The sequence below is a fragment of the Leptodactylus fuscus genome, chromosome 3 (genome assembly GCF_031893055.1).
Source record: "Leptodactylus fuscus isolate aLepFus1 chromosome 3, aLepFus1.hap2, whole genome shotgun sequence".
Lineage (NCBI taxonomy): Eukaryota > Metazoa > Chordata > Amphibia > Anura > Leptodactylidae > Leptodactylus > Leptodactylus fuscus.
In genome coordinates, this window is record NC_134267.1 from 145,573,912 (window position 1) to 145,600,885 (window position 26,974).

At 39.1% G+C, this 26,974-nt stretch overlaps 1 protein-coding gene across 2 annotated transcripts in view; it reads left to right on the plus strand.

Moving 5' to 3' along the window:
• DIS3L2 (DIS3 like 3'-5' exoribonuclease 2) overlaps positions 1–26,974 on the plus strand; it is a 230,714-nt gene that overhangs the window by 160,988 nt on the left and 42,752 nt on the right. For both annotated transcript variants that reach the window (XM_075268480.1, XM_075268481.1), the window contains one exon: positions 16,324–16,403. In XM_075268480.1, the coding sequence (XP_075124581.1) occupies positions 16,324–16,403 (80 nt within the window). The remainder of the gene's footprint in view (positions 1–16,323; positions 16,404–26,974) is intronic.

Sequence of the window (26,974 nt, forward strand, 5' to 3'; positions counted from 1 at the left end):
TATCTATAATGCTTGTTAATGTGAATGTAAGACTTTTCCTAAATACACTGCTTCAGCAAAACTGCTTTGTTTGTCCACTATATTACTTTATTCAATTCTTTGTGGCCACAGCCCTGATTTAGCTGCTCATGAGTCAAGTGATTTATCTGCCTGCTCTCAGGGGGGAGGGAGGAGTGGCTAAGTGCACGGGAGCGAGCCTGGAGGGGGGGGTAGTTTACCCTTTGGGGGGAAGGGGCCGCCAATACAGGGTTAGACGCCGGCACAGGTGAAGCCAGCAACATTGCTATGCTTCTGCCCTGCATGAAGCCAGCAGCGGCAGAAGCGATGCTGTTATTCCGCTCCACGGTCACATATGCAAGGCCAAGCGGCGAGATGCCGCTGGCCCTGCGTGCACGCTCATAGACCAGTCTAGCCTTCACAATGCGAATACAGACCCGACACCCTGTCGGGTCTGTATTCGCATTGTGAAGGCTAGACTGGTCTATGAGCGCGCACGCAGGGCCAGCGGCATCTCGCCGCTTGGCTTTGCATATGTGACCCCGCCCACCAATGTCGCAACAAAGCCGGAAGACAGAAGATTTCACAGAAACTAAGACGGTGAGTATGCGACGTGGGAATACCCCTTTAAGATATATTGACGATGTCCTGATTTTGTGGACTGCTTCTGTATTTGAGTTTTAAGGCCTTTGTAGCCTCCTTGAGTATCTCGTTTCTCAGATTTTCTAGCAAGATTAATGTTTGTACATTGACATTCCTATACTTGAATATGGAAATTAGAGGACTGGATAATTCCCACCAGAATTCACCGTAAGGAAACTGCTACGAACAGTTTCTTAAAATGTGGGAGCTGCCACCCATACCCCTTAGTGCTGCTACAGTTTGTCTACATCAGATTAGACTGATAGAAAATGGATTTTAGGGATAATATCTGACCACTGAAGAGAACTTCTTCGAAACACGTAAGGTAATAGAACGTTAGGGCTTCTAGTATACACTATTTAACACAGAGTTATAATAATGGGTATTAAAGCCCAGTTTATATTATCTACCTGTATAGTCTATGGCTGTGTATGTTCTCATATATACAAACTAATCCTACCATGGTATCATTGCGGAGGACCACCTATCCCGATTTTTGTGGGGAGCACTGTTTGATCGCTTTTTCTTTTATCGACTACTTGTAATACAAAGTTAGATTTTCTTAGACCTTTATTTTTCTCAAAGTCCAGTTGTAAAAGATATCACCAAAAAATACATTATATGGTGGAAATTCACAATTTTTTTTATCATAGATTCATTTTTGTCAGTATATTTGTATTGGCACACGATCGCTCTGCTTATATTTATACTTTTGTTGATGGGTTGTAAAAATGTACCATGTTCTCAACTTTTCTGTAACCTCGGGACAAGCAGATTGCAGACAGTGTTACATATATGCAGTGAATTACAGTGCATTCTGGGAACTGTCTGAAAGGAGTAGTCTGATATCTTTAGACACAAGGCTAATTCAACTGTCTCAATGACTGGCAGAAGGGTTTTGATGGCATTATTACTCTATCATCCACACTAAATTGACATTCCTAGAGGTTTGTGTAGCATTTGGTCTCGCAGGTATCTAGAATATAACACACCCAGTTATCTCATGAAGTAAACTCTTTGATGGGGTAATTATATTGGTATGGGTCATTTACAACTTTGGGTCCTTTCATACAATACATGATTTTGCATGTGTATTTCTAAATGCTGAAAGAATCTGTTTAAGGGATTTGTGCCTTTACATGTTCAAGGCTTACTGTTAAATTCTCTTTTCCTGATTGAATAACTGTTTAGATTTCTCTTACTTCATACCACAAAGCTGTCTATCTGGCATGTTCGGCACCCTTTCTGAACTACTGAGTCTTAAAGGTTTGAAGTGGACTACTAGAAGAACCTCTTATTCTGTAACTTTAAGCTTTAAAGGGGCATTCTGGGATTATATTGGTGGTTGTTGCCTCTTACTTAAAAAGCTCAGTATCATACATTGTAAATTGTGTATTGCAGCCCAGCCCCTTTATTTTAACAGGATTGAGCTGGGTCATGGCCATATGACCAAAGGACATAATATCATTTTCATAATATCAGTTCTGCTTTATCTTGCATACTGTTCTCTTTGTACTTGAAAGAGCTGGTTTGTTTTGCCTTTTGAACCGATACTCTTAAGTATTTAATCTTGGCTAACTGCTTCTAAATATGCTGCCGTTTTGTATTGCCTGTCTGATGAAATATTCCATTTAACCCTGAAAACGTTATCTTGGGACTGTTTTTCAACTGGAGATTGACAGAAATTCTAAACTAGGTTGTGTTCCTGCCCAAACTAAAAAGGAAAAACTACCTCTAGAGCAATGGGAGAGGAAAAGAGGGGGGAGCAGATTGACAAACTGTTTTGTGCCAGGTTTCTGACATTGATGACTCTAAGTGGGGCACATCTTTGATCATGGCCCTTTTATGAAAGTGCAAAGACCAAGGTAGGTCAGGGCTGGAACTCATCAACCCGGTAAATTAACTACAGCTCATGCCTGTGTGTTATACCTAAAATCTGTGCCAGTTCCTGACTGGCATAAATTTCAATTCTGGTGCACGCTGGTTGTTGTTTGTGGAGTAATAAAGATTATCAATGCATTCCCTGTACTGGTTAAAGGGGCTCTATCATTGGGAAAACTCATTTTTAACGAAGTACATACATGCGTAGCCTTTAGACTTTCACACCTACTTTTTGTATGTAAATTGCCTCAGTGGTTTTTGAATAAGTCTGTTTTTATCCATATGCTAATTAGCTTCCAGCCAGCACAGGAAGTTCCTAGCAGCTCTCATCTTTGCTATTCTATTCTATCTGTGTGTGCGCGCAAACAGCAAGCAGGAATTCACCAGCAGCAGCCTGTGCTGTACACATACATAGGAAAGAATAGCACAGAGGGTGCACGATGAGACTTCCAGAGTGCACGAAGAGGCTAATTGGCATATGAATAAAAACGGACTAATTCAAAAACCACTGAGACGATTTAGATACAAAAGGTATGTGTGGAATAGCCTTTCTAAAGGCTATGCAAGGAGGTGCTTATCTAAAAATGACTTTTACCAATGATAGAGCCCCTTTAAGCTTTATATCTAATGTACAGACTGGTCCCTTGTAGCCCCATTCATTCCTGTTGAGGAGGCAGAAACTCTGGTTCCAGTCTCCATTGAATCTGCACAAGTTCCAATTCAGATGACAGACTCAGTTTGTGGGGAGTTGGGGACATCAGAGAGGCCGCAGGGAAGACTGAAGAATGAGACTTCCAACCTCCCCAGCAGGTGTCCAGAAAAGTAGTGGAACAGGTCTCTGGGGGAAGTAGGTGTATATCAGTAATAAAACATAAGCAGTGCAATGAATACACTTGGTAAGCTTTTATTACTGTATAGAACCCTTTAAAGTGTCCGAAGCCTCAGGCCTTTGTTTTGCCAGCAGGGAATGTAAAGCATAACTAAACGATTGGACAACATTTTTGGTTTTCTGGCAGTATTTGACATTAATACATTTTGTAATATGCTTTGACAAACTTTGGCTTTCTTTTTTTTTTAATGAAATCTAGCAACTTACACAGTAAGTTGTTGTAAGTGGCCACAAGAAAATGGCCACGGGCATGTGCAGTCTGCTCTGCCCGAGCCCCGATGGAAGAGCTGACTGCGCATGCCTTGAAGTTTGAAACCCAGAACTGAAGAAGACTTGGAGACTTTCCAGACGAAGATGGAGGTGTCGCTGGAGAGTTCTCTCACAGCATTGAAGACTTCCCCAGTGCGGTTTGAGCGCTGCGGACCGCCCCCAATATGAAGAGTAGCCATTCTTAAGGCTATTCCTACGTGCTGGGGAGAAAAAAAAATGGGATTCCAATGATTGGATCCCTTTAAGAAGGTTGTCCATTTTTGCCTGGACAACCCTTTAGGTTGCAGGTCAAGCTCTATTATTTCCATAGATATCACTGGTTGAAACCAGTTGAGATTAGAAGCCATTTTATTTTTAGAGTACATCACTAAAATGTATTAATGATTCACAATGCCAGGAAATCACAAGTTGTCCCATAGTTTGGTTACGCTTTAACACTAGTATATCGCTTGCGAGTCACATTTGCCTCCCCAATTGTGTGTGTCTACAAAAAACTTGAAATTGATGCACTCTCCTTTAAATGCTGTTGTTTTCACGGTCTTCCATTTCTGGGACATGTCTGTAGCTTCAGCATGAAGACTGATTTCCCATCATTCAAATTCGTGAAGCCCTTCTTTTATGTACTCCTACCCAGTAGCTAACTTTATGGGGTACAGTGACTGAGCATGTATGGAACTCAACAAAGATGGTGGAAGCATGCATTCTCTGTAGATTGGTCACAAAAGCCAGCCCCCCCCCCCCATGTCACTAAGGATGAACTGGAATTTGGGTATAATAGCTTCATATATGTGACCTGCCTGAAAAACTCAATACTGCTCATATAACAATACAGTTTAAAAAAATGGTCTGCTTGGGATAAAACATAGCCTACAATTTTTTGTGGGAAAGATCCCATAGTGGCTCAAGCTGGACGATAAATCTGGTGCATTGTTAGGCTGCATATCCATTATTTCACAGCAATTTTGTACCCGAGGGGTGTCTGTTATCACATCTCCTGAGTGCATTGACAAATATGACATATTTTGATCATGTGAATAGCCCCCATTCTAATTAATGGATTTTAATGCAGCCATTTGACAGCCGTTAAAAAAAAAAAAAAAAAAGTCAGTTATGCAATCATGATCATGTGAATGTAGGCTTAAATTGTCTACGTTATACCACCTATGCGTTGGATTGGTTTCTGACCGAGAAATGCACCAAACACTTTTTTCTCCCCCTATTTTAAAGGGGTTGGCCACTTTCAGACCAATATTGAGAAACAAATGTACAATAAAGATATACAATTTTCCAATATACTTTCTGTATCAATTACTCAGTTTTCTAGATCTCTGCTTGTTGTCATTCATTCTGTTACTTCTGGAAGATAAAACTGACCATGGTCATGTGATTTACGGGTCATGGTCATGTGATGAGCACACAGGTGCACAGCTGATTACCAGGCAGATGTCTGGTTATTGTGCTGTGACTATAACGAGCGGCACCTGTGTCCTCATCACATGACCATGGACCGTAAATCACATGACCATGGTCCGAGATTTATCCACTAGAAGTAACAGAATGAATGACAGCAAGCAGAGTTCTAGAAAACCGTGAGGAATTGATACAGAAAATATATTGGAAAATGGTACAACTTTTTATTATGCAAACCATAACATTTGTCCCTCAATATTGGTCTGAAAGTGGCCAACCCTTTAAGCCTGCCTTTTTCAGCAGAGCAAATGACACGTCATTGTAAAGTGAGTTCTTCATGGCTTTTTTTTTTCATAACCTATTTTAAAGGGGTCTTGCTACAAAAAACATCCTTATGCATGACTTTAATCTAAGTTCACAAACTTAGTGATGCACATTTTAAGTGGCGGAGAAAGAGCTTTTTTTTTTTTTAGCCTCATAGTTGTTGTTGTTGTTGTTGTTGTTTTTTTGCACCAATGAATGGGTTGAATTGTGACTGGCAGATGACTTAAGCAGACATGGCATCTCCTGCCTGCAGGTGTAAGCTAACTCGAACTGTTCTTGCCTCCTGAAGATCAACTATTACTTTCACACCTTAACTAATTTTAGCGTAAAAGCCTTGTAAAAAAAAAAAAAAAAAAAAAAAATTACAATAAAATGTCTCTAAATGATGAAAACAAATGCCAAACCCTATTTCCTCTGCTTGTCAGATGACAAGGCACCAGACAGAAGAGCAACTCCATGCAAGAACAAACAGAGCTGGTTGTGACAGAGCTTAGTAAAACATTTCTCACCACATGCAGGATGTGAATTCTAGAATTATACCTGAAGAAAGGAAGCACATGAGCCCCAGCTTATCCATTGTTCACACTGGATAGGCATTCGGATATAAAAGCAATGCATGTTAAATGCCAATTTTCTTATGCAGATATCTTCGTTTTAGAAGGCATACACTGAGCTGAATTCAGAGCACTGTCTGCTTTGTAGAAGTATATAACACCTGCACATCACTGGGGACATGAAAGGTCCTCTTTAAAAAGGTTCAATGATATGGCAGAAGTAGAAGTCCGATATATCTGTAGGTGTCCTCATCCTGCCAACCAACTACCGTTACCATAAGGAAATGGTTTACCATAGTTTGCAGCAGGAGGACCATAGCTGCATGGCGTGTATCAGACTCACTAGTTAAATTTCCTGATACTGGTGAAAATGAAAATCGTGAGATTCCAGCATTCACAGTTGTATACACTGGCGACCAATCATGACAAGTGACTGTCACCACTAAGCTTTACTTTTTTTTTCTTTTTATGCTGTAAGAGCATCCGTGGAGAAGGGACCTGGAGATCACATTCTCCTGTATGCGGTTTCTGTGGTATCCTGCAAATGCAGGCCTTTTCTGCTGAGCTTTCTGACTTTATCCCAATAACATTGAGGAGATGGAGTTTTAGAACGGAGTCTCTTATATGTACAGCGAACTGCTTTTATGTCCACTCCTGAACCTGCCACTGCGATCTTCTATGCGTATGTCATGTATGTTTCTGTTTTAAATCAGATTCTTTTGATATGCATAGGGAATTTGTATGTTCTTTTACTTTTGGAATTATGTTGAAGTTTTTGAAGCGAAGGATAAGTCTGTATATACAAAAGTCATATGTTGTAAGTATTACATTTATTTATGTATGTGGTGCAGACTGTTGCTAAGTAGTATGCTGGAGTGCTGAGAGTAATGTAGCTCCGCTAAGATATAAATCTGTCCATGGTTGAAAAAAATTATTTTATTTGGTTTTACAGCCTTGAAAATCTTACCTTTATTATCTTTGCTATTTCAAAAAAATATTCTACATTTACTCATGTTTGCTTAGTGTATTAGACCCAAATTGTGCTCATGGGGGAGTTAAAACAAAAATTTCTTGTTTTAACACGGATTATGGGAGATTTAATTTGGTGCCAAGGACAGTGATTTCCACCCTTCTTTATTGGAACCATCTTGATGTCTATACTGAATGAAGTTTATACAACACAAATGAGTCTACCAAATAAAAACATCTTTACATATACGCACACACTCCTATTCAGATATACAAAAAGGTTACAGAAATAAAGGGGTGTTGGTCGAGGCCACACGGTGGCTCAGTGGTTAGCACTGCAGCCTTGCAGCGCTGGAGTCCTGGTGTTCAAATCCCGCCAAGGGCATAAAACCATCTGCAAGGAGTTTGTGTGTTCTCCCCGTGTTTGCATGGATTTCCATCCCATATTCCAAAAAAAGACATACTGTTAGGGAAAAATGTACATTGTGAGCTCTATGTGGGGCTCACAATCTACATTTAAAAAAAAAAAAAAGAAAGAAATAAAGGGGTGTTAAGTAGGGCAGCGCCCCCCTACTTTTCTTACCTCACTGACCAATGACAAGCAAGACCATTTTCTCATGTCTCGGGTTGTTGGGGTTGCCAGGGGGATTCTCGTTGAAAAATTGTCTTGCATGAATGTACCATTGTCTGGGTGGTGGGGGCTTGGTGATCAAGGATGTGGTCTCCGTTGATGATTGTTGCTTTCACATACCAATGTAACAGGTACAGACTATCTGGATTATTAATTGATCTAGGCCAATTCATACCCCTCAGACCATATTATACCTCCAACAGTAGCATTGAGTGATATACACAAGAATTACTCAATTTTTCAACATTTTATTGGGGATTCAGCTTTGGTAAGTTAAAGGGTTGGCCACTTTCAGACCAATATTGACAAACAAATGTACAATAAAAAGATATACAATTTTCCAATATGCTTTCTGTATCAATTCCTCACGGTTTCCTAGATCTCTGCTTGCTGTCATTCATTCTGTTCCTTCTAGAGGATAAAACTGACCATGGTCATGTGATTTACAGTCAATGGTCATGTGATGCACACACAGGTGCACAGCTGATTACCAGGAAGATCTCTGATTATTGTGCTGTGACTGTAACGAGCAGCACCTGTGTGCTCATCACATGACCATGAACCGTAAATCACATGACCATGGTCAGACTTTTATCCACTCGAGGTAAGCAGAATGAATGACAGCAAGCAGAGATCTAGAAAACTGTGAGGAACTGATACAGAAAAGTATATTGGAAAATTGTATATCTTTTTATTGTACATTTGTTTGTCAATATTGGTGTGAAAGTGGCCAACCCCTTTAAGTGAAAAAGCGAAGTGACTGAAATATTAACTCTAAACACTGATATTATGAACAGTCACCTTTTTCTGGTTGAAGTAATTCAAGTCATACAATCTTGAAACTACAAGATTGGTCACGTGTCATACACTGATCAGGTGACCTAGAAACCCCGACGGGATGGGAAAAAAAAATTCAAAAGCTTTAGCCAGAGAAGTGAGAAATGGTGGCTGGCAGAGGGCCAAAGTGTTTTGGGTGGTGAGTATGAGTGATTTCTCTCTATCAATAAGTCACTTATTGCTCAATGTAAGGGACAACTATCTTGGACGACAAATCACCCAATAGTCATCCTGTGTATTAGGACATTTAGACTAGCATGTCCTTGTTACAATATAAACCTTTAACATTGATGACATTTAAAATCATGCTTAATTTTAAGATAAAACGCATGCTCTGTTGTTGACTATAGATTGGCTGACTTATCCTGCAAGCTTCAATCTATGGAGTCAAGGTTTGTGTAGATGATTTTGAAATGCAATAATGCAGCTGATGCTTCAGTCCACTTGGGTAAATGATCAATGATAGCAACTATATAGTTGTTGCCATTTGATGTTTCCTGAAGAGGACACATCATATCAATCCATACCAATCATATCAATGACTTTTCCCAATGATAGAGCCCCTTTAAATGAGTGTTCTGCTTATCATTTGCACTTAGAAGTGAGACATTTCTGTGGAAATATTGATGGTGTAGGAACCTTGCAATGGAAGAAAGTGGGCTCCATTGATGTGATGTAGTACCATTTTAAGTTTGTACAAATGTGAAGCCTTTGACTTTTATAGAATCCTTTGGGCTTTAGTCTAGTAACTCTTAATGCAGTCTGTTGGGTTCTGTCATGGTGTTTTGACAGCAAAAAGTGTTGTATGCTATGCCAATTTTTTGGTCAAATGTAAAGGACCTTTCAGATGAAGCCTTCAATAGCCCATAACTTTTCAGAATTTCCTTTTCATCTTGATATGCTGAAAACTCTTGAGCTTTGCTATAATTTACTTAAAGCATTTGCAGTAGTGTTTTTCTTGATACATATTAAGTGTGGTAAAAAGCCCATCGTATATGGCACATGTGCTTACTACATGAAAACCATCTCACAAATGCTTTGACTTGCCTGTTCGTGTCGTGCCTCTTTTAAGCAACCAGTGTAGCACATATAGAAGACTATTAAATGCCTCTGTTTGCTATTCTTTTGTTTGCTGGAAGTGGCCTCTGTGCTACTAAACTTTTGAAACTGGAATATTCATCACACCCCCATAATGTGCTTAAGAAGTGTATTCTCTTTTTAGCCTCTTCAGCATAGCAACTACCTTTCAGTTGCAAATGAATAGGCAATCTAATGGCACGCACAATCCATCATTTCTGAGTGATGTCATTCCACCTCTTCTCGGTCACACGTGTGATCCAACCTCATCTGGGTAATCTCATGACAGGTAACAAGGAAAAAGAATTTTGTTATACATTTCAGAAATAAAAGTGTAATATATTAATGTAGGGGGCATTTGTAGATTTGCCAGATTTTAAGATGAAATGGTGTTTAATTTAAGAGCGTTTACATTAAACTTCCTTGAGCTTGTTAAAAAGCTTAGTCTCAGGCAGGTAGATTAACACCGTGTGCTTTATGCGGTGTCTGGCACCCCTCAACTACAAAGACTTCAAATAAACACATTGTCACTTTACCATATTTGCCAGCTTTATCATAGTTAGCGTTCATGAAAATCCAGGGTGATACATACTACTTGGTATCCAGTGCATGTACCACACAGTCTCCTAATGTCTGTTCTCTTGGCCCACCCAACATTTATGTTTCATGCTAGCTTCAATCTATTTGCTGAATTCACATATCTGCCTGGTGTTATTTTAACTTTACAATTGGAGGGTTAAATTTGTATGTGTTTCCTATGTGCAGAGTGGAAGAACATGACCATGTAAGGCATCTAGGTTAAGTTCACACTTGTGTGTGTTTTAGGAGTTAAAAAAAAAAAAAAAAAGCGCACACCAGCGATCTTGACTGATTGCATCTGCCTTCATTTCTGTCAGGGATTTCTGTCTTTGTCATCAGTTGTGTGTTTTTTTTTTTTGTTTTTTTGTTTTTTTTTAAATTCGATTTAGATCAGTGTTAGAGCAGCAATACCTTGTGGGAATGATCCTCTTGTACATCTTATCAGAGAGGGGGAGAAGGTCTTTCTTTAGGTTTCTCACCGGCTAGCTGCTTTACTATGTGTCCCCCTCGCCTTTTGGATCACACATGCACTCAAAGTGGTTTTTGATGTATAAAGAAACGTATCAATGTGCAAATCTGAAAATAAAAATGTAAAATGAGTTCTGGTTACTCTGGACAGCTCCATACTTTTCCTTCCCTACTAACTGTTCAGCTTATCAAGGTATCCACATTGTAAATTGTTGACAAACTTCAAAGGTTTTTTTTAGTTTTTTTTTTTTTTATATGAGTAGGGATCCAACCCTGGTACCCCACCCGATGAGCAGTTTGAAGTACCCGTGGCACTAATGTGAGTGCGGTGACACATTCATGGTTTACATCAGTCTATTCAAATTGGTTGTGCTATGTAATCTCTTCGTTGTCCCAATAAAGTGAAATACAGCTTAAAACCCTATTAGTAAACGCAATCCTAAAAATTCTGCTTTTCTGCAGCATTTTACCTCCCAAATGTGTCTGAGAAAAATGCAACTTTTTCACAGCTAAAATTAACATGTCATTTTTCCCACCATTTAGGGACAAATAAAATCTCATTCACCATGCGGGCCCTGTAAAATATCACTGGTTTTGTTTTTATTTTTTGTCCCCTGCAATGTTTGATCTCAGACTTTTGTCACATTTGTTCCCTGTATAGTTAGAAGGAAAATGTTCTGAATACTACCTAAAAGGATTCTTAAGGATTGTTTTTTGTTTTTTTGTTTTTTTGATTGAAGAGTGTTCTGTTTATGAACAGGAATATTTGGGCTACTGCTTTGCCTGAAGCTGCTCCTTTTGCTCCATGGCCAAAGGCAGCAATAGACTGGAGCTGGATAAAGAGCTATCGGTCCCGGTACTGTAGCTCTTTACAGTCAGAAGGGCGTTCCTGATAGTCTGTCAGGAACGTCCTTCTGCACAGCAGCGCCTGTCGTGCCGTGCTGTGTGAGTGGGGAGGAACGCCCCCTCCCCTCCTGATAATACTCGTCTATGGACGAGCCGTGTGAGCAGAGGGAGGGGGCGTTCCTCCCCGCTCACACAGTACAGCGCTATAGGCGCTGTTGTGGAGAAGAACGTTCCTGACAGACTGTCAGAAACGCCCTTCTGACTGTAAAGAGCAAGAGTACCGGGACCGATAGCTCTTTACCCGGGGCACAGCGCACTGTCTGCTTCCCAGTAGTATATAGAACTGCCTGTGCCCAAACCCATGAAAGGTCCTCTTTAAACAATTATTTTCAATATTGTGTACTAAAGCTGGAGTTGATTTAGGTAGTGAGAGGCCCTCTTTAAAGTTGAGTTATGAGAGTCTCTGTAGTCAGCAGTCCATACTGGGAATATTCTTTCAAAAAGTGTCTTGTCTAATAAGAGAGAGCAAGAGTTTTCTTGTATGAATTGGGAAGAGTTAGAAGAAAATGAAATGCCTAATATTTTATTAACAAGTCACTGAGCTATTCATTATAGTTGTACGTACTAGTTATTGCTTGAAGCTTCTGATATGTAATGTATTGCCAAGTAAAATAAATGTAGAGCTGTGTCAGTATAAGTATCTGTAGTACAGTAATCAGTAATTCCCATTAACACTAATTTACATAATGCAAGGACACACATCCCAATGCCTGTAGGGAGGAATATTGATGGTTATGAGCTTTAATTAAGATGTGTGGTTGTCCTTGGCTAAAACAACTACTCTTGCGTTCACACTGCTCCCCTCTATAGTTTAGCAAGAGGTGAACCAACTTCCAGGCCTTTATGGAACTTTTTCGTGTCAGTGATGGATGAGAACAGCTTCAAACCAAATGAACATCAAAGCATTGAGATGGCCTGCTGGATGTAGAAGATTGGGGGGGTTACAAAAAGGATGGTTCCTTCCCACTAAGTGACCCATCATCCAATGGCATTTTGTGTGTTTGTACACATCGGAGAGAGAGGAAGCCCCCTGCTGTTACTTAGAAAACAGGGAACACAAAGCACTTTTGGGAAGTTGCCCTGCAGTTTCAATACTGCTTCTCACACCCTGTCTGCAGAACATCTAAATCCCATTTACAGAGGTGAAGTTCTCAAAGCCTGAAAATGGAACATATTGGGAGGGTTTGGGGGAAGTCAGAGTTCTGACACAATGGACCTTTGGCAGTCTTTTCCTCTGAATACCAGAGCCCATGGCTAATCGTATTAAAGGTGACCCCACGAGCATTACCACTTATTGTCTTTGCGTGGTTTTGTGCTGTGTGAGTGATGTTCTCTATTGTGATTCAGTCATGCAGTTTGCAATTATCAGACTTTACCCTTCCCCACTTGTCACCCAAGAGGCGACAAGGCACTTTTATACTGCCTAATGAATTTTTATGATCTTTCCCTTTCTTAAGTAAAAGTAATGTACCATGAGTGTCTGCTTGTTTATTTTGTAACAAATCTGTAAACCCTGCTGCCAGCGAAATGCTATCCTGAGATGTTTTGCTTTATATTTTCTCACATGATTTTTTTTTTTCGGACCTATAAATGGCGGTATTAATAGCGCAAGAGTATTTGTAAAGGAGCGTTGTCTTTTTCCACTCTGACAGATGTTTCAATAAAAGATTCCTGTAATAATATGATAACCTGTAAAGGAACGTGTTTAGCAGCACTTTAGAATATCATGGCAAACTGGAGTCTGGTTCTTTGCTCTGTAGGAAGTTGAGACTTCATTGTATTCTTTCCAAATGGTAAATCTGTGCATTACCTAGTAAGGGTTTATAAAATCTGTGCATATCTAGAAAAGAAGCTCTGTTACAAGTCTCCATCAAGAGTACTGGACAGAATGGTAAAGCAAACTGCGCATTTCACCTGGCAAAGTAATAAACTCCATAACTGAAACCTGACGGACCCCATTCTAGTCGGTGGCCTTCATCAGTCACAGGAAACTGATCTTTCCCCATGTTCCAATAATCAAACTCTAAATAAGAAACCTTTGTTTTCCTTTATTGGGTTGCTCATTTACTTTTTTTTTTTTTTTTTCCAAATTTCAAGTTTCTACTTGACTTCATAGTGTTATGTTCATCTTTTAGCTGACGTGAAGAGTGATGAATCCGGTCTCCAGAAAATTCCGGATATGTATTTACATTTTTGAAACCATTTCTAACTTTCTGGGACATTCCCCTGTATTGCATCAAGTGCCCTGCCTCTGATTTTTAGAAGTGTAACAGTCTAGTCCTGGAAATCTTTAAAATGTTGGAAACACGCCATTGATTTATGTTAATTGCTTTGTTTCTTCAAGGTATAGTTTTAAAGTTATCTCGCAAAGCGAAAACAGGACCTTTCTCCTACTGCACATTCAATCTGACCGCAGCCACTTTGAACGTGGATGTTTCTGGTGTTGGATGGTGCTCCTATTCACTTCAACGGGAGCGCTAAAGTAAAAGTGGACATGGAGTTGAAAATGCTGAAGAGAAATTGGGGAGTAAAGGGGGATTTTCAGGTCATTTTATATTGAAAGGCTATAATAACATATCACCATGTTCTGATCAGCTGTCGGTAGTTGCTTCCGCTTCTATCTGCAACTGGCAGCAAACTCCTCCACCGAGTACTAACTGTTCTGCAATACTACAGCTCTGCTCCAATATAACTGATCGAGCGATCTGTTTCCAGCTCTATAAGCTGTATACTTAGTGTCTGCTGACAAATAAGATCTTTGGGGGTGCGCGGTGCGAAGCCTCCACTGATCACACTTTGGCCTTTTCTAAGAAAAGGCTGTCACTATAAGGGTCCATTCACTTGCATGAATGGACCCTTAAATGACTAGAAATCTCATTTAAATGTATTTAATCCATTGCTTTTCACAGAACGTTTGCAAAGGTTTCCTCTGCGGACTTTCTGCTTCAATTGTACCTATAGGAAAACCACTGGCACTTCCATAGGTATAATTGACATGCTGAGATTTCCAAAATGGCTTTAAAAGGAATGCAAAATATATAGTAAGTGCTTATACTTATGCCTTCGGCTTTGGCTCAAAAATCAACAAAATCTGCAATAAAAAGCTGCGTTTAGACCTCAGCGTAAATTTTTTTTTTTCTCCCTCCTACTATTAGTCTCGCAATAGAGAGTAGTGACTTTTTTCCCCCCATAGTTCAGATAAAGATAAGCATTGTAATATATTTTAAGGAAAATTGCTTCTTTCTTAAGGTATATTCACACTAGTTATTGCAGTCCATTGATGTCATCTACCATTGGATGACAGAACCGAACATTATATGTATTGGAGTGATGGATACAGGAGGAGCCGCCATCTTCTGCGTCCATTCCCATTGACTACAATAATATATATATATATATATATATATATATATATATATATATATATATATATATATATATATATTTTGTCTGAAAGCTTAGTTACAATTTACACGATGACCTTCTCAGATGGTGGATCTTTCATGGAGACCCTTAAGTGAATGGTCAAACCCCACCAGTCAGACTACTGAAATGGCATGTAGCTGTCCGAAGCCATTTTCATCTTAACCTGCGAATGTTGCATATTGTATATGCTGTGCACCATACTTTCCAATATATAAATGCCTGCATTTGTTTATTTTTTTGGGTTTTTTTGTGTGTGTTTAACTTGTATAATGCAAAACAAAAGTAATGTAGTGAGACAGAACGTTCAATTTATCATGTTCAGCCTGTGGCCATTTAGATTTTTCTTTCCACTAAATTTATAGTCTGTTACAGTGTAAAGGGGAAGCACACTGCAAGGAAGATTTCTTGCTTTGCTCCAAATGCAAATATTTTTATTCTAGTAAAGAAAAAAACTTCCTGTATCCTCATAATGTCATCTGTGTACAGTATCTTGAACAGGACCAAACATATTATTGATCCCTCTGGAAGTCATCCTGTTTCACATTAGAAATTCACATGATTTAATCAGGTTGTTTGTTTTTTTTCCTGTCTTTTGCATATTGGGGGAAATTACTTTTGCTGTTGCATTTAGTTTGCACAGTCAATTTCAACAGGTATTATTGCCTAAATGTATCTGAAAGAAACTTTTTGCTACATTAAGCAGCCAGCTATTTTGTGTATACAGTTCCTTTTTTTTAAATTTTTCAGAGGTCTAAGTAGAAGATCATGAGGCCCTTATGTACTTTGTGCCATAGTGGTATATCTTGTGGTCCAGTAGCGACTACTACCTGTGCACCACCTATAGCTATGCCCATGCTCTTAATAAATGTGGCCCAAATCATGTACTCCTGTTTTTGGCAAGGATTATTTGTTTTATTTCCCTGGTCTTATCACAGGCTCAATCTCTTATAAAGTGCAACATTTCTGGTTACCCATGACATTGCTGCATAGTCTGTATTTGCTGCAGCAGCTACTTACCATTGATCAGTTGTAGTTTGACTATTCATAGGCTGTGTAATGGACTGAAGCTGTAACGCATACAATACATAGCAGTGAGAGGACTGAAGATCTCACTGATATAGATTGCTGTTAAGATGGGAATAGAGAAACTACCCCATCGCTCTCTGTAAAGCCAGTGGTATTGTAGGAAATGCAGGCTGCATTCGACTTTCTATTAGATAAATTAATTTTTTTTTAAATTATATACCTGCCATATCAGCTAAGCAGGTGTACACAAAGCATATGTAAAGACCATCCCTTTAATAGCCTATACTGCACTATATAGATATATAAAATTCTGCAATATTTCAAAGTATTGTCGTTCTAACTGTGTGGTGAAGAACCTTGTGTGGTGTAACCAGGCCCAATTAAATGATGTTACACATTGGATTAAATGAATAAGATTTTACTTTTCTCGTTCACAGCTAAAACTGTCCTTCACGTTAGACAAAGAGACTGGGATGCCTCAAGGTTGCTACATTTACAACTATAGAGACAGCAACAAGTAAGTGGTTCATAGATTTGTTCATTACAGAAAAGTAATAGACTTTTGTGTGTGTGTGTGTGTGTGTGTGTGTGTGTGTAATATATACTCCTGAGGTGACAGTAAGGAGTGTGCAGGCAGGTTGAGGCAGGAAATGGCAGGCAGTGTGTGTGTGTGTGTGTCTATAGCTGGGGCTAGGAGTCCTGCTTTTGTGAGTCTCTTGCTAGGAAGCCATGTTGTTTAGTGGCACCAAAAGTAGCCTGTGACTCAATCCTAAGGGAAAACTATGTTTGTGGAAAATTGCACGCAAATCCGTCCAGGGGTTTTAGCGTGATTGAGTAACAAACATACAAACTCGCAAACATCCAAACACACAAACTTTCATATTTATAATATTAGTAGGATAAAGCTGTCAAAGTTTAGTTACATTTTACACAGTGACCTGTGTGTGTGTGTATATATATATGTATGTGTGTGTGTATATATATATATATATATATATATATATATATATATATATATATATATATATATATATATTTTAAATTATATACACATATATATATATCTATCTCTGCGCTGCTCATGTTTACCCAGACAATGTGTTATCTGTACATGATAAAGTGAATGGTATAATGCCTAATATTTATGACCTGAAACAGGTGTATCTAACCCCTATTCCCACCTGGTGAGGCTCAATATTCTGCATCTAGACACAGAATGGATAGTGATGAGGCTGCACAGCTCTCTTCAGTTCTGTTGGAGTTGTGGAAACAGTCCATTAGGGTTATTTTTACAATTCCCATAGAGCTGAAAAGCGAGAGCTGTGAGCATGGCAAGAAAAGCAGGGTTATATTAAAGGGGCTCTATCACTAGGAAAAGTAATTTTTAACTAATCACATCCTTGCATAGCCTTTAGAAAGTCTATTCCACACCTACCTATAGTATGTAGATTGCCTCAGTGGTTTCTGAATAAGTCTGTTTTTAATCATATGCTAATTAGTCTGGTGCATGATGCATCGTGCACACCTCTCCTATTGTTTTCTATGGGAGGCTGCTGCTACTGATGATGACTCAGCTTCCTGTTTGCCTCACACACACAGGAGATAATAACAGAGAGGAGGCTGCTGGGAACTTCCTGTGCTGGCTGAAAGCTCATTAGCATATGAATAAAACCAGACTTATTCAGAAACCACTGAGGCAATCTATATACTAAAGGTAGGTGTGGAATAGACTTTCTAAAGGCTATGCAAGGATGTGATTAGTTAAAAATGACTTTTCCCAGTGATAGAGCCCCTTTAAACTGTTGTACTTTTGTAAGGCAACTTATTGTATCAACTAGTAACTTTATAATAAAGAAACTGATGGTGGTGAACATGTAGATATGCCACTGATGGGCCTCTTGATTTGGTAGAATATTTCCACCAAAAAGCAGAATATTCTGAGGTTTGAAGAACTTGCATGAAGACCACATTGATTTATAAATTACTGCCCAGATTTCTGTTCACTTTAAGAAATGGGTTTTCCTTATCGACCTCCTGGAAGAGTTCTGACTCAAAAGAGGCAGGAATTTCATAAAATTCTTTGATTCCAAGTTTTCAATCTTCTAGGGTTTTCACAGCTGTAATAGTTCAAGACAAATTCAATTTTTTTTCCTGGGCAAAACTACATAATTTTTTATTATTTTTTTTTTTTTATAGAAAAAAAAGAGCAAAAAGGTTTTCCTAGGATTGTGATGTAATAGACAAAGCAATCCAAGTGACTGTGTGCACAGTGTCCCGTATTGAAAGGGTTACTCTGAGTAAAGTGCACATTACCTGATGTGTTGTGTCTTGTCATTCTCAAGGGGTGGCTTTATGCGCATGCTATCACTATTGTGTAGTATACTATGGCAATGAAGTCATGCCCATTAATCTTTTTATCAGAATAGTTATTGGTGGATAAGATGTATCCTAGATTTCTCACAGCCTTAGACCTCCAGGTGGTTTCTTTGCCGCACATGCAGTGGAAAAAGTGATTTCTTATTCAAGCAGCCTTTTTGACATCCACTTAACTGTGAAGATGCAAACCAGGTGTGGAGGATGTTCTGACAATCTGTAGCGTTTTGTACTGGTTGTGATTGGTCTTCATTCACCTTCAATAAAACTAAACGTCTATGTATTTAGAAGATTAATGTTATGGTAGAGTATGAGCACATTTATCTACTTTTTAGAGCTATTTAGCTCATGCAATTTATCCCTACTAGGTAATTTAACAAATAAAAGTAACATGTGCAGGATAATAATGACAACTCTTGACACGGCTTCTACTTCTTCAAAACCATACTGTCTGTTGGTTGTCACCATTTAAGAGAATTTTCTGGTAGTGTAAAAATGTGGATTTCCAAATACAATGCTATAAAAGCAAGACCACTATCCCCTTTGGCTACTGAAGGCATTGTGCCTTGTACGGGGTCAGTATATGGACCACTTGCTATCGAATACCTTATCACAGAGCTCCCCCTGTATGCCACTAACAATCACTAGTAATTGCAAGCCATGGAACTAACTAGCACAGTCATTTACATAGACTGGCATAAGCTAATTTTAGGTGGTCCTCCTTGCCATACATTTAACCTGTGCAGTGCGTGTGCTTGAGTTACCCAGTACTGTTAAGGGGTTGTCCAGTCCAAACAGATTTATTGCCATCCCCCTTCCAAAAAAACAAAACCCAAACCTTTAGTAATAATAGTTATACTCTCCTTCAGTATTCACTTGCTGCTCCCGTTCCACCCCTTTTCGGTCCTTGTACGTTTTGGTACAGTGATGCTAGACAGTTGTGACCACTGAAGCAAGTCCTTGATGAAGAAATGACTCACTATAGTTATTGACTGAGATAAGGCCTTGTTCATTTGTTCATGTGAAATGTCATTGGTGGACCAGGTGGTGCATGAGAATGAATGGCAGGAGAATGAGTGATGGTGGATTGGTAGGGTGTATTAGGACATGCTACAAACTCTTACGGCTGGATTACATTATATATATATATATATATATATATATATATATATATATATATATATATATATATATATATATATATATTCTATATCACTATAAAGCTTCTTTTTTTTTTCCCGGCAAGTCAGATAAAACCTAACGTGAAACAAACAAAATTAATACAAAATTATATATATATTTCTGAACATTGGCCAAATTTGCTAAGTGTTAGTGTCAGCTCTAATTCTATTGCAAATTGTATGGATTAATGATGAGAACCCTTTATTGCTGTGCCCCCCAACATTAGTACATAAGGTTGTGCCTTTTGTCATTTTGCCACTAGATGGCAGAAAAATTCTTAAGTTCAAATCATATGTTGTACTCTGTACTATTTAGCAATGGCGACCATTTTGCCTGGAAGGAAGTGATAGGTCCAGTCTAATTATGAGCAATTGACAATTTCTTTGTGAGCCTTTAGCCAATATTATCCTAATGTTTGACATGTCTGGTATATGTGAATTTAGAGATTGGTATGTCAGTGTAGTTAATACACTAAATGTGGGAGTCATCCATAGCATATCTTCATGTTTGTGGCCAATGTGCCTTTCACAATGGATATTTTCCTTTAATAAAAATTAACTTTTATTGTTCCTAATAAATAAATAAATTAAATAGGACTTGCACTACATATAATAGTTAGTGTTAACGTATTGACTAGATCAGGTCTTGTACAACAAATTCATATGTACAGTAACCTCATTAGCTCCTAAGACAGATGTGCTAAAATCTGGTACATGGAGTACAATAGTTGCCATGTCATTGACTAACTACAAGCTCTGGACTGTCTGTGTACTAGACAAGTAACACTCTAACCCCAACAACCAGTCACAGCACCTGTATCTAGACCTGGTCATGGTGGGAGACGTTGATGTGCCAGAATTAAGAACACTTCTATGACGTTGAGGGTGTTTAGCTACGTAGACTGGCTATTAGAAGTACTGGAGCTCACTAGCTGTGCTCGAAGAACTGCAGTTTTGACCGCATCTATTTTATTATTTTGGGTTGGCATATTCTTTTATTGAAGAAGGTGACTCTGCCCCAATATTGACTTGCTCCTGATGAGCCACATTATTGATGGTCAAGGGGAGGGGGGCACGTTGAGCAAGCATTTGGTGCTGAGAGAGTTGGCCAATATTAATTCTTGCTTATTGTAGTAGGGCTGATGGCTCCTCTCCCTGGAGCTGATATTCGATTTCCCTTATTTGACACAAGGGAAGGTGAGCATTATTTAGCAGCACCTGAGGTGCCTATTCTCATAGGGGACCCTGATTCATTCACACTAGGGTCTCCAGTTTGGCACAGTTATTTACAAACACAATGTTACGAAACTGACAAGTGTGGAGAACTCATAGATGCGGGTTTTTTGGGGAAGGGGGGGGTCTGTTTAGCCTCATAGACTTTTGGATGTCACCTATTCAGAACTGCTGTTCTGAGAGGTTTCAATATAATTGTCAGTGTGACCCTCATTGTTGGTTAGGATTGATTTAACTTAACCACTGAGGCTATGGGGTCTATATAATCATAGAGGTGTTCTTAATTTTGGCACATCAACTTGTCCCACCAGGCTTAGGTACGGGTTATTATGCCATTGGGGTTAGGGAGTTAATTGTCTAGGTATACAAACAGTTCAGAACGTATAGTTGGTCATTTTATGATATGGCAACTATTATGCTCGGTTATCAATACACTAACACTGTAACAGTCAGATCCAGACGTTGACTATTTTATGTAATGGATGTCCTATTCACTTTTTATTATTGATAGACAAGAAATAGTTTTATCATGATTTTGGAGACCATTCGTCACTGCATAAATGTATTACAGAGGGTCATGAACCATTCAATATAATCGAAATTCACAAAGAACTAACCTGCTGTGCAGTGTCAACTTCTGCATGGATTTCTTTTCACTAGTATGTGGGTATAAATCTCATACTTTATTGATAGTGTAATGCACTGAATTTTCAAATCACAAATTTGGTCCAAATCTGCAGCGTATTGCTCTCATGTGAACATGCACTTAAAGTAGCTTACGATAAACATTTATTTCAGTGCTGATTGTCTAATGAACTGAATAGACATGATGGCTTTTGGTTTTGTGACCGATCATCTTTCTTCATGAGAACCTGACCAGATAAACGCACCAAAACTTCTGTTCTTTTGTTGCAATCACCCAAATTGTTTTTTCACTAGTTCTGAGAACGTTGTACTCCTTCTAGAAACTATATAGATTCCTACACTGGCATGTAGATACAGTAATTTACAACGCATATCATCTTTATAAAAAAGTAATAAAATTTGCTGTTACGTCTGAGTTTTGTGTTTTGGTAAACAGATTATTTTTGGAATATATATCATCTTCCCTTCAGTCTGTAAGCTGCCACATCATTGCAGATCTCTATCACATGGCTTTTGCTTGGGGGGGCCCATGTTCTGCTGCTGTTTGTGCTGATACAATCTCTGCATGTGCACTCGATATTAATATTACCCTTTGTGTTAGTGAAGAGCTTGTAAAACTCTTGTGTACAGTGTTCACCTGTCCCGTGCAAAGGGTGAGCTCATGGGAACAAGTCTAGATTTGTGTATAGCCGTGAAAGCTGTTCTGTTCACCCATGAGCTAACTCTGTGTTGTACACGTAAATGGTGATGCAACTGCTATGTTTTCTCACATTGTAGGTTGCACAGTCATAAAGATGAGCTCACCTCCGCACGTTGAGGAAGTGAGTGACTGTGCTGGACCTTTTACCTCTTCTCAGGTGATATTACACTCATGGCAGTATTGGATTTCGACCAAGAGTGTGAAACTGCCGGACGATGACTACTCACTTTTTGCCAAGTAGACCTCAAGGAGGTTAACCCTGTGTACTGTCCCAAACCTTTACAGTCAAGCCACTTTCCCATGTAAAGTAATTTCTGGTCTTGAGCAGTGCTTTGTAGCATTGCATATACTTGACCTGAATGCTGCACTCTGGTTGAACTTGGAACCCCCCTTCTACCATCTCCAGCAGTTTCCCTGGCTTTTTCTCTGCGGTGAGGCTTTCTGTGTCTCTTTTGACCTCTCCACTGTAATTTGTGCTCTTGTTGTCTTAAACTTGTGAAAGTTGTGTTCTCTGGAATTGCAGCTTCTTTTTTTAGAAAGGCTGCGAAAAAATATAGGAATCTGTATGCTTTATAGAGAATTAGGTATGGTAGGCATAATATACATTTTTTTGTCTAACATAAGGACTTTTTCCACCAATTTTTAACTAATTGTTATGCTGAATTTAAATAAACTCCATCCAAAATAAAAATCTCATTCTTCAAGTGTAACTTTCACACTACTTCTTCTGATTTTCTGGCAGCATTTGTCTCTATCTTTTCTCCATTAATAGCTGAAATCTGAACATTTTGTAACTAGGTGTACAGGTGGGCGGACTCTTGTATAATTCATGGAACCTGGGGGGGGACCTTCATATGACACCAGGATTATAATTCTACAAGTGCTTTCATATGACACAACAATCAATTCTACCGGGGCCTTCATATGGCAACAGGATTATAATTCTAGCAAGGCCTTCATATGACAATAGGATTATAATTCTAGCAGGGCCTTCATATGACAATAGGATTATAATTCTAGCAGGGCCTTCATATGACAATAGGATTATAATTCTAGCAGGGCTGTCATATGACACAAACATTCTCTGCTTTCATATGATGCCAAGACCACTTCTCTATCTGTTTAATTTACAGAGGAATTGCCAGGTAAAAATACAGTCATGATTGGCGGATTTATATACAACAGCTTCCAATCCCATCTATGTTTTCAGCTGATAATTTCTCAGGAACTTTTACAGCCATGGTGTCAATTGGCCCATTAATATCAGAACCTGCATGCTTTTGGTTAATGCAACTGCTGTTAAATTCTGTTATGTGAATAATCACTTATAATGCCCGAGAGAGAACAGTTTAGTGACCCCCCCCCACACACACACACACACACACACACACCCCACCCCACCCCACCCACATTATACAAGACTCCTTACATTTATGTATAAATCCCTGTATATCCAGTAAGTATATGTGTATTGTATCTTAGCTGAAAATTGAGTTGGGAAAAAAAAACTTCTGGCCTCAAAATAAAATATACAGTTATTGATATGCTACAAGATAACCATCTCACAATATTTACTTTATAAGAATTCAATCTCTGGCTTTTTTTTGGCTGAATAAGAGCAGCATTGGTGCAACTTTTGGACCATGACTGACTACCATTTATGAAGAAGTTGGAGTCTGTGGTTTGTCCTACTGACTCCATGGCCTTAATATTAATATGGCTTTATCAAGGCTTTAGTCACTGTTACTTATGACTTGACCTCATGTTGCAGGTTAATGTAATGGTACGTTTCCACTTTCAGGAAAGAACATGTAATGCTTTGAGAGATCTTTGCACTCTGGAGATTAACTTGGTGTTATCAGACATTTATGCAGTCTTTTTTTTTTTTTTCCATAATAGGAAACTATCCAGGGACAACCTGCCACGATCGGTCACCACTTTTTTTTTCCTTTTGAAGTTTACGTGTGGATAGACAGGTCCTGCATACTAGATATTTTTGTATTGTTTTAGAAATTGCTCTGACATAGCAGTTGGTTCCCATCATTTTTAGTACCCAAAATGTAAACTGTTTATTGCACAGTAGAAGGGAAGGGGTGTTCATTCCATTTTATTAATGGAAACTAATATATGTATTACAATGAAGAGACTCCCCACACCCCCCTTTGTCGATGGGATAATGTGGTTATGAGCAGGGCAATAGAAGGTGCTTTGTGTATATACTTGTTTACTAGGAAAGTATCACCATTCTTGGACTTTTTCTCTAGTTTTGCAGCATGTTGATGCTGTAACCATCTCAGGCAGAAACCATGATGGAAGGAGAGAAGTTAATTTTCCTTAAAGGGGTATTCCCTTGAACATAATCATATCTGTAGATAATAAAAAAATTACCATTTTTGCAAATATAAGTAGTTAAAAATTCTACACGTTTTAAAGATTTTCTCTACAATCTGGTGGTGACAGTCTGTTGTCTCGATCGTTTACCTGGCAATGAGCACTTCTTAGGGCCTTTTTCAACTCTGTAGTGGCATTGGCCATCTTCTTCAGAGTGGACTGCTGGGGGAGCAGTATATCCACCAGGAATAGGAATAGACTTGACAGGCTGGTTAAAAGGGCCAGCTTTGTCCTGGGTAGCCCCCTGGACCCAGTACAGGTGGTGGGTGACAGAAGGATACTGTCCGTGATGAGCTCCATGCTGTGGAATAACTCCCATCCCATGTATGAGTCCGTGGCATTACTGTCAGCGACTGACTGCTTCACCCAAAGTGTGAGAAGGAGCGCTATCGAAAGTCCTTTTCCCCCAACCATGGTCAGGCTGTATAATCAACATCAATCAAGCTAAGTGAAGATTACTTTGCACAGAGAACTAAATGTTCCTGAAGTTTTTTCTTTTGTAATGGCTCCTATCATATTTATTTATTTTTTTAAATCTTCTGTTCAGAGCTTTTGTTTGTTGTATTCTTCTGTTATTATATTATCCATGCTGTTGTAACACACTAAATTTTCCCATGGTGGGACTATTAAAGGATTATCTTATTTTATGATTCTCTTTTACGTCATGGCCACAGTTCCTGAGTGGGTTCTATGGGCAGTGGCAATGGTTGGAGATGCAGATTGTAGTTGTTAATGGTTCATGCTACGATTAATGTCCCTTGCTGTCATTAGTCAGTCATTCAGCATCCGCTGTGCATTTATTTCTGGAAAATTATTTGATGTATTATTGTGGGGTTAGAATGTTTCCTTGTTATGCTAAGGATATAAACTGTCAATTTCTGTGCAGAAATATTTTCCCAAAATGTGATGTGATTTTATGTTTACTTTATCGTTACCATATTCTGCTTTTTTTTAAAAAAAAAAAAAAAAAAAAAAAAGCCATATTTAAATTGGTAGCAAAAAAGTGTTATATTATCTGCAGGCATCAAAGAGTTAGTTTCTGCATAACCAACTCCACTCTTGTAATGTTTCTCTTTTGGTAAATGTTAAGTTTGTCTACTATACTCTTTAACCCCTTCCCGCCGATGGCATTTTTTGATTTTCGTTTTTCGTTTTTGACTCCCCTCCTTCTAAACCCCATAACTTTTTTATTTCTCCACTCCCAGAGTCATATGAGGTCTTAATTTTTGCGGGACAATTTTTTCTTCATGATGCCACCATTAATTATTCTATATAATGTACTGGGAAGCAGGAAAAAAATTCAGAATGGGGTGGATTTGAAGAAAAAATGCATTTCTGCGACTTTCTTACGGGCTTTGGTTTTACGGCGTTCACTGTGCAGCCGAAATGACATGTCCCCTGTATTCTGTGTTTCGGTACGGTTCCAGGGATACCAAATTTATATGGTTTTATTTACATTTTGACCCCTAAAAAAAATTCCAAAACGGTGTTAAAAATTTTTTTTTCTAAAAGTCGCCATATTCCGACGGCCGTAAATTTTTTATACGTAAGTGTACGGGGATGTATAGGGCGTCTTTTTTTGCGGGGCCGGGTGTACTTTTTAGTTCTACCATTTTCGGGAAATGTTATTGCTTTGATCACTTTTTATTCAAATTTTTATCAGAATTAAAACAGTGAAAAAACGGCGGTTTGGCACTTTTGACTATTTTTCCTGCTACGGCGTTTACCGAACAGGAAAAATATTTTTATAGATTTGTAGAGCGGGCGATTTCGGACGCGGGGGATACCTAACATGTATATGTTTCACAGTTTTTAACTACTTTTATATGTGTTCTAGGGAAAGCGGGGGTGATTTGAACTTTTAATACTTTTTATATTTTTTTATATTTTTTTTTACTTTTTTTTTTTTTTTTTTTGCATTTATTAGACCCCCTAGGGGTGTTGAACCCCAGGGGGTCTGATCACTAATGCAATGCATTACAATGCTAATGCATTGCAATGCATTGCAAAAAATCATCATCTCTTTTGCAGGCTGTATACACCAGCCTGCAAAAGAGAGAATTTGCAGACCGGCTGGGAGCCCTTAACAAGGCTCCCGGCTGTCATGGCAACGGGGGGTCGGCCCTGGAGCATGCTCCAGGAGCCGGCGATCCTTGCCAAAATGGCGGCGCCCATGCGCCGCCGGGAAGATGGCGCCTCCGGCGCCTTTGACAGCAGCGCCGGAGGGGTTAATGCCTCCGATCGGTCCGGGGACCGATCGGAGGCATTAGAGCCGGTTGTCTACTGCTTAAAGCAGTAGACACCCGGCGGCTATGACGGCCGCCCGGCTCCCGGGCGGTCGCCATAGTTACAGACCCGACACGCGCCGTACTATTACGGCGCATGTCGGGAAGGGGTTAATAGACCTAATGCCAGTCTAGAATGTTTTAAATTGCAAAAGAAGGGCATCCAAAGGGCCAGTAATTTCTGACAATTAACCCTTTTAGGGAATCTAATACCTTCCTTATAGGGAATCTAATACCTCCTGAAAGCATATTCAACTACCACAATAACAGTCCGCATACC